Raw genomic sequence first — 8,842 nt, 5'->3', positions numbered from 1 at the left:
AACTTGTAATGGAACCAATTGCCATTATTATTAGTAGCAGATTTCCATTTTTACTTACTGGTAAGGCTTCAAATACAACATTCAATCTAGATCTATCTAACAAACGTCTTAACCAACACTTGCATTAGAAGAGAACCTCTCACTGAAACAATATAAAAATTTGGAAGCTAGGATAAAATAAAAAAGGAACCATTCCCTTTAACATAAGCATTAAAAATAATAAAAAGAATATAAAAGAAACAGAGCATTAAAAATCAGATGACCTTACCCTATTCGACAATTGATCTATCCACAAATCCACTTCCTCTCCTCTGTACCAAGAGATAGGTGTAAACCAAATAGGTGGAGATGCATGGGCATGCAAATTAGTCGGGTAGAAATTGAATTCAATGCGTTTATCTTCCAAGTGAAACACACCCAAATCATCACATGGTGGTGTTAAATTAAAGGCAGCATGGAAAAAGTACTCATCAGTGAAGTATATAGAATTTCCTTTAAATCCATTGTACTGAAGTGCTGAACAAGAGAAGCTAGTGCTATTGCCAACAAATAGCATTTGATCACCCAAGTCTTCAACCTTAACCCAACATCGATGCTGTAAATCTAACTTGAATATCCAAAACATGAAAGTTTTGGGAGATGCTGAAGATGCTAAATAATAATCACAGATACTGAATCTAATCCATCTTACAACCATTAGCAATTCCCCACGAGATTCCACCAAATAAAGATCACTGAAATCAGCCTCGCCAGAGATTATTAAATCAAGATCTAAATCAAGATTTGGAGGAAGAGCAATGTTACAATTTGTTTCTCTTGTTTCTCTTTTCTGAGGAAATAACTCCAAGAGTATAAGCTCATAATCAGGCCTGATGGCGTACAGTCTTCCATCATAGACAACAAAGTTTACAATATGTACATGGTTGGACACAGTCCACGCCTGATCCCCGGGCCTACAGAAGGCTAAATGATTGCCCATATAAAGAGCTATGACGAAACAATCAACCAGCTTGAACTTGTTTTCATCCAAATTAAAGTTGTTAGCAGTAGCAGAAAGAAGCAGGCGACAACAACATAGCCCTTCGAATGTATTTTGGTTTTGGATTATAATTACCATAGTGAATCCGAGGAAGAGTGGATTTAGGGGGAAGTTCAATGCGAACCCTAGTAAATGGATTGTAAAGAAACATGCATCCCTCAACATTACCCAACATTATCAACCATCCCCAGTTAGACCCACAACACCGAGCACCACGGAGTTTAGGAAATTCTAAGTGATAAACTTTGCTATGGAAGGCACTGAAAAAACCCTGATGATCAAGATCAGATTTTGAATCTGAGAAGGAAAGCATGAGCCAAGGAAATTGAGGCTTAAGGAATTGAGGCTTAAAGAGAAACTGACGCCATAATCTACAAACAGCACCAAGACGGTGAAACTCCACCAAGTCTAATTTATTTAGTACTATCATCAAGATTTCGTCCGGAAGTTCTGCCATATGCGTAGCAGCAGTGATATTATTATTCTTCTTGAAACCACCATGGCAATGGCAATGGCGATGGCAATTTACAGTTGAGGAACAGCTAGGAAGGGAAGCCATGCGCTAAGTTACCCAAGACGATAGATGCATGGGATCGATATAGAAGAAAAACAAACAGAGATGCTAATGAACGGAAGAACCAAATTAATACGGAATACCTGCACCACACCACAAGAAGGATCCACTGACAATCAATAGATTGACTCTTGGGCCGTCAATTCAAATCATCTCCTCCCATCTATCTATTTTATATATATTTATACATAGGGACCAGATCTCTAGGGTGCGGTAATTTTCTCTTTTCCTTTTCCGAGTAGGGTTCAACCTTCAATCAAAAAAAATAAAAGGAAACTACACGGCACCTATTTTTTGGAAAACTTTTTTTTTTTATAAAATTAATAATTTTTTATTATTTTCAAAATTGCAAGACCACTCACATGCATAATTATAAGCTATCCTCATGGAACCATGGGTCGGCGATACAAAATCGTATCACTGGGGTGACACAATATCTATTTATTCTCCACTCTCTTCTCTCTCACATATTTTCTTATTAGAAATTCAAAATATCATTCCTAATTAAAAACTAACTCTTCAATCCTTATTTATTCTTTCATATCTCTCTTCTCTCCTCTTGTCTTCCTATTTATTCTTTTTCTCTTTCTATAAGCGTGAGTTAAGGGAAAATTGAGAAAAAAAATTTCTCCACAACTAAGTACTCTTTGTCTTTCTCAATTTATTTATTATTTATATTTTTTTCCATTTTTTTGTTATTTTTTATTATTTCTTTATTTCTTCTACAATTTTTTATATTTTATTTTATATTGTAAATAAAATATTTACCGTTAATTAGGTAACTAACTACTAGTGGTTTGCATTTCTTACCTAAAAAAATTTGGTTTGCATCTTACATTTTAAGGTTGGAAGTCATTTGTATTTTTTTTGTATTGATGCTTTAATTTACAAATATATATATCACTATCAATAATTTACCTATTTTTATCAAATACGTGTGGGCCTCACAAATATATGTTGGCATATTTCTTAATATAATAAAATAATTCATAGGTGACACCCCCAGTGGGTCTTATAAGGACTCACACAATATGTATAAATATATGATATATGCATAAGCAAGCGAGTGAAAGTATTCAAATTTGCAATCTCTCGGATCTTTTACAGACCAGGTTCAGGGTGGCTTTGGCACACGCATAAGATTTAGAGCCCGTGAAGCCAATTAATTAGCTGGATTACATAGCACGAATTAAATTATGCTTGTTAATTAGGGTTTGTGAGCCACCAATCAATCCATATATATATAGATCCAACATTGGAAGAAGTGATCTGAATCGGTTGCTTCAGGCCAATACAACAGATATGTTATGGAATCCATTACAACTCCACATGGAGTGTTGCTCCCTTAGAAACTGTTCTCTAAGCTCTCCCGATTTCTTTAATGGAGAAAACTGATGACACGTTACTCTTAGTGTTATACTTCTAGTACTATATAGACAACATGATTAATTACCTTAGAACTTTAAGTTTGGCCCTTAGTAATACTCTTTTGAACTCGAAGCATTTTTTTTTTTTATTTTTTATTACAAGACTCTGTGTCAGCCATGTGGAATAGAATCATTTCATTTTGGCTTTCTATAAAGTTGAAGGCAAGTAACTCAGCTAAGTGAAAAAGAAAACACTAAGAACCTATAGATTATCTGCTTTACCTTCTTCCTGAAGAACAGGAATATCTAAGGATATCCATTTACAGGATGGTTGGTTAGCATTCTCAGAAAAGCTAGTTTACCTGTTCTTAAAGTCTGAAGATAAGCAAGAGGACCACTACATGCATGAGATGCTAGCTAGTTAGTGATTTTATGGTTTAGAAAGTTCTAAAAATACTTCTTTGGAACGCTTTGTAACATGGAAACAATTACACAAATTAAATATTCCAAGCAGAAGCCTTGATTTGATTTTCCCTTTATTCTTCTGGGTTTATATAGAGTCATTAATATATCAAGTCCAACTCAGGTTTTACTGTTGGTAGTTAAGATATTTTAGAAACCATACATTCATAGTCAAGAAATAAATTAAGAACCTTTGTCACATGAATTGATTGCTAACATAGTACAAAAGTTTAATCCACATCACTTGCCCAAACAAAAAGATACAAGTGTTTGTGGAGAATTGAAGGAGAATCTATCCTGATTTTAATAAAATAACATATCATATGTCAAGTGGACAAAGTAGATGATTTCTTTCATGACACAGAAGAGAGAGAGGGAGAGAGAAAGAAAGCTGTGAGGTGGTTGCTATGGGGTGGATATGAGTCACATCTTTTATGTCAGTATCACATAACTGATGTATAGATTCAAAGTAAGTTCCATTACGACAAGTAAGAGAATTATTAGATTAGATTAAACCAAATACATATCAAAGAGACAAACTATACTTATATATTTTACCACCCATCGAATATATCATCCATGGTTGAAGTTCATATAAATTATACAGTTTTTGTTTTCTTTTTTCAAGCTTGTCAATTGACAGTTTCTATATGTTAATAAGGAGATCCAGTGTAATATGCTTGGTTTTATAAAAGTGCAGTGATCTCAGTGGGAAGAAAAGAATGGATACGGAAGTGTTCATCAACAATAATTAAAAGTCCACTTGTACTACAATGGATTAGAGTAGAAGTAAAGAAAGGAAATAAAATTATTCTAATCTTACCTCGGAGCAGATCTCACATGATCAAATTATACAGGATGTTTGCAGCTCACTAGCATAGAAGTTCTCCTGCCTTTTGTTCATGTTGTCTCAAATTTTTTTTTAAAGTGATATGCTTACTACCTCATCAATACTTTTGATGGGTTGTGACTAGATTAATAAATTCTTTATATTTAGATTCTGATGTAATTAATCGGTGTTCATATTTTATTTTTGATGAACATAAATCTCATATTTACTCAAGTGTAAAGTTTTTATAGTTTTTCGGTTTAAGCAATTCATCATTGGTCAACTAAGTGGTTCGAAAATTTGATTGAACAGTCAGTTTGTGGATCACTTAAAATATTATAGATGAATTTTCAATCCCACCCCTAGTTGTGTTACACTTCATATTAATGTAGTTCCCTAAGTTATTTAATGTATCATTTAGATTTCCTATTATAGCACCATTAGTCTCAATTAGTTTTTACTGATCTTTTTCTACCATCACCCCCACATCCTAAGTTTAAAAACACTATTTATATACTATATATTCCAATTTTTATGAGGATTTATGATTTAGAGAGGAATGAATTGTATACAGTAGAAAGAGACAAACAAGTGAGTCAAGCTTAGGATTCGTTTTTCAGGATTATTCTTGTCCTTTTTGAGATATTTAACTTGCTTCTATTGACGCTTAACTGTGATACCACAGTGGGTATTTTATATATATATATTTTTTTATTTTATAGGGGGTTTGATTGATAAATTGAATAACTTAAGAGATGATATTAATTTTAGGGAATAACTCAAGATATAGTGCTGAAAATTTTTAAAATATGTCAAATAGATTCTTTTTAATAAAAAATATAAAAAATTAATTTCAGAAGATTTCTAACATTTCAAAATAGGCTGCAATTTGTAGGTCTGACCTTAAATTACTATATTTACAAGTGGAGAATATCACTATTGGAGCCACTGAGTGATGAAGGTTCTAAGAATGGCATTATGGCTTTAGCATTTCAATTGTCTAGTTAATCCTTTTTCTTGGAAAAATGAAATTCTCTCAATTTTCTTCAGATTTTATGGATCCTATATTATCTTTATCAAATCCTTTTTCTATAAATTGATATCAATATTTTTATAGATTTCTTAAAATGAAAAAGACCCAAGGCCCCAAAAATCTCCACCATGGTCCACGTAAGCCGTGAGGCCAATTATGGGTCCAATTCACTGAATATGATGCACAAGGTCCAAGCCCATCTTTCGTTCCTCTTTTGATGCGCTGTGTTGGAAGGAAAAAGATTTTATTTAATTTTTTATTATCTTTTAGAAAATTAAAAATAAAGTTAGCGAAATTATAAGAGAACGCTCTTACAGAAAGCAACGAGGTTCTTCGTTCCTCTTTCCGCTTTCTTTCTCCGGCAACTGCTTCAGTGGTGGAGCCGAAACGGAGGAGGAGTGAAAGGGAAAAGAAGTTCGAATGGAACCACCACTTCCGCCACCGCAGGCAGTGGCTGCCGCCGCCAATCTCGCCTATCCTGATTCAGTGGATTCGTCTCCTAGGTCGCGTAACGCAGATTCTTGGGACGAGCCCTACCCTCCCGTCCCTGGCGCTAAGTTGCGCTTGATGTGTAGTTATGGAGGCCGCATCGTTCCTCGCCCTCACGATAAGTTCCTCTGCTACCTCGGCGGCGACACCCGCATCGTCGTCATCGATCGCCACTCCACCTTGTCGGAGCTCTCTGCTCAACTCTCTCGCAGTCTCCTCCATGGTCGCACCTTTACCCTCAAATACCAACTTCCCAACGAAAATCTCGATTCTCTTATCTCAGTCACTACTGATGAAGATCTTGAGAACATGATCGAAGAGTACGATCGCACCTCCACTTCCTCCTTGAAGCCCTCTCGTCTCCGCCTCTTTCTCTTCCCTACGAAGCCCGAAACTTCGGCTTCAATGGGTCCTCTTCTCGATAATTCCAAGTGTGAGAACTGGTTTTTGGATGCCCTTAATGGTGCTGGAATTCTTCCGAGAGGGGCTTCCGCTGATGCTGCTTCTGTTAATTGCCTGTTAGGCCTCGATGATGTTATCCATGTCGACCACCAATCTGCTGATGTGGAGGCTCAACCTGAATCTCTTGGTAATCAGAACAAGCAGGTTAATAGCATACATGGGCAAGATGTTCAATCGGTGCCGGATTCTCCGATGAGAGAAACTACTTCTTCGTTTGGTTCGAATTCTTCTTTGCCTTCTCAGCCCAATTTGCCTCCGATTCGAGTTCGTGTCGAGGATGGTGGTGTTGGGGTTCGGGTCCATGATCAGATGCTTGGGCTGGAGGGACATTTCTCCCAGCTTAATCTTGCTGCTTCTGCCGCTGCAACTGCTGCGCAGACCATTTATTCTCCACCTGCACTTCCGACCACCGTTGTAGCTTCGGCATCATCAGCTGTTGCGCTTAATCTTACCAGTGAAAATTCCGGCCGCGTTTTATCTGACGATGAGCGATCTGATCGATCAGAACGATCAGAGCGATCAGAGCGATCAGAGCGATCAGACCATGGGGTTCCGGTTGCTTTTCGGAAACCACCACAACCTCAACTGCAACAGAGGATTAGTGGGGGTTTGGATTTACCATCATCAGATACAGTTGCCAGGTACCCTCAATCTCATTTTCTCTGCTTTTTCCTCTTCTTCTTTCCACTGTTTCAACTTAAGGAGTTTCAATTATACTAGTTTTTATTTGACTAAGAGATTTTCTGAAATGTTGCAGAGCCAATTCTGGCCAAAAACCAGTCTTCTATCAAGAGCCAGTGGCGGCTACGGCTGGAGAAAATAGGGGTCCTGGTATCCTTAACAAGAGTAACGTCTCTGATCCTAGCCACCGCATCCAGATGCAACAACAGCAATACTTTCAAGATGTTGGGTACTTCATGTCTTCACAATTGGACCAACAGCAGCTTCAGCAACGACAACAGCAGCACCTTCAGCACCAACAACAGCTTCAGCAGCTTCAACAACAGCAGCATCAGCAGCAACAACATCAGCAGCATCAACAGCACTTGCTTCAACAGCAACAGCAACAGCAACAGCAGCAGCAGCAGCAACAATTTATTCCTGCAGGCACCCAGTACATTACTACCCATCATCCCACAGGACCAGTATCCATCTCCTCATACCACCCACATCACCAATCGGCGCAGCAACAGCAGATTGATCCGCAATACCAAATGTACTACTTGCCTGTTAGGCAAACACAAGCTTACAACTTGCCTGTTCAACCTAATCTTAGCGATCCTCCAACCGTCCAATCGAGTCGGCCCCCAACACCACCCAGCACGGTCACTATCCCTTTCTCTGCTGCTGCCTACAAAGAGCCTGCAACATCTGTTTACCCAACTACAAACCCAGCTCCTTCGAAGCCAGAATTAGCCCCCAATGTGTACAGAACTGCTACTGCAGCAGCACCGCCGATCATTCAGATGGGTCCTGATCAGCATCAGCAGGAGATATTGGGTTACCATCAGATGCATCATCCATCTCAGTCCATCGCTGTGGCTGCCACTGGTGCCGCCAATTATGGATACGAGTTCACAGATCATGCCCATGCGCAGATATACTACACTCAGCCTCCAGCTGCTACATTGCCTACTCAATATCAAACCATGACCGCTGCAGCGGCTGTTGGGGTGTCGGAGGTTTCTGCCCAGATGCCCACGGACACCTTCAAGCATCAGCAGCAGATCAGAACTTCACAACCACTGTGATTCATCATCATTCATCGCTGGTGAAGAAAAGTAACAATTTTGGGGGTTGTTTTGGGTAAATTTTAGATTTTTGTTCTCATCTCCTTTTGCGTTTTTCTTTTCTTTTCTTTCCTTTGTGTTGGTACTTGGTAGTGCCTGGTTTGTTAAAGAAATGTTATTCTACCTGTGATATTGAAATAAGGGAGTTTGTATGTGATATCAACGTCAAATGTTAGTGTCTGGTGAGTCTGTACATTATTAGCAGTCATGAAATAAGTACGCATATATACATTGGGTGTTTGTTCAATGCTTAATTATTTTTTCCCCTTATCTTCTCTCTCTTTTCTCACCGGCAGCCAAGCCTTTGGTCCCATACAATAGTGGCGGTTTCCAGCTTCAAGAGAGCTTTCAGATCCAGAGGTTTGACACACATGTACAGGAGAGTGCCCATTGCATTGTCCCCTGGTTTTGCTTTTGCATGAAATCAGGTCAAATCTGAAAAGTTTTGGTTAAATCTGCATTGGACCTCTAAACGTTCCTCTCACAGTCTCACGCAGTCCAGTGAAGACCTCACAGGTTGCCCAAGTCATCGAGATATGTGCCTGGACTTTGGATTCTGGGATCCTCGCATATGTTGATATGTACGATGTATGACCTCGAGATTCGAGTCCTCGTGTGTGTAACTCACCTGATTTCCTTTTTCTTTTGATAGGAAGAGAGAATTGCAGAGAAATTTACACATTCTCACGATGTATAGGAACTGGTGAGGTTTTAACACCCCCACCCAAAAAATAAATATAATTCTGGTGAGTTTTAAATAACTTATCCGTACGGTCATACCTTTCCACCAAACAAAA

General features: G+C 38.2%; 2 protein-coding genes across 2 annotated transcripts; one reads left to right on the top strand and one right to left on the bottom strand.

The window, feature by feature from the left end:
• Positions 1-247: 247 nt before the first annotated feature.
• Positions 248-1,117, bottom strand: LOC149001101 (F-box protein SKIP23-like). Its single transcript, XM_089139261.1, has one exon. The coding sequence runs from the start codon at positions 1,115-1,117 to the stop codon at positions 248-250; it is 870 nt and encodes a 289-aa protein (XP_088995387.1).
• Positions 1,118-5,600: 4,483 nt separating this feature from the next.
• On the top strand, positions 5,601-8,322 carry LOC149001100 (uncharacterized). The gene is made up of 2 exons (XM_089140924.1): positions 5,601-6,896; positions 7,013-8,322. The coding sequence occupies exons 1-2, from the start codon at positions 5,725-5,727 to the stop codon at positions 8,004-8,006; spliced, it is 2,166 nt and encodes a 721-aa protein (XP_088997050.1). The 5' UTR covers positions 5,601-5,724; the 3' UTR covers positions 8,007-8,322.
• The last annotated feature ends 520 nt before the right edge of the window (positions 8,323-8,842 follow it).

The sequence above is a fragment of the Hakea prostrata genome, chromosome 11, assembly GCF_041222555.1.
Source record: "Hakea prostrata isolate BN-2017 chromosome 11, UWA_Hpros_2, whole genome shotgun sequence".
Classification (NCBI taxonomy): Eukaryota; Viridiplantae; Streptophyta; class Magnoliopsida; order Proteales; family Proteaceae; genus Hakea; species Hakea prostrata.
This window is presented reverse-complemented; position numbering and strand designations above follow the sequence as displayed.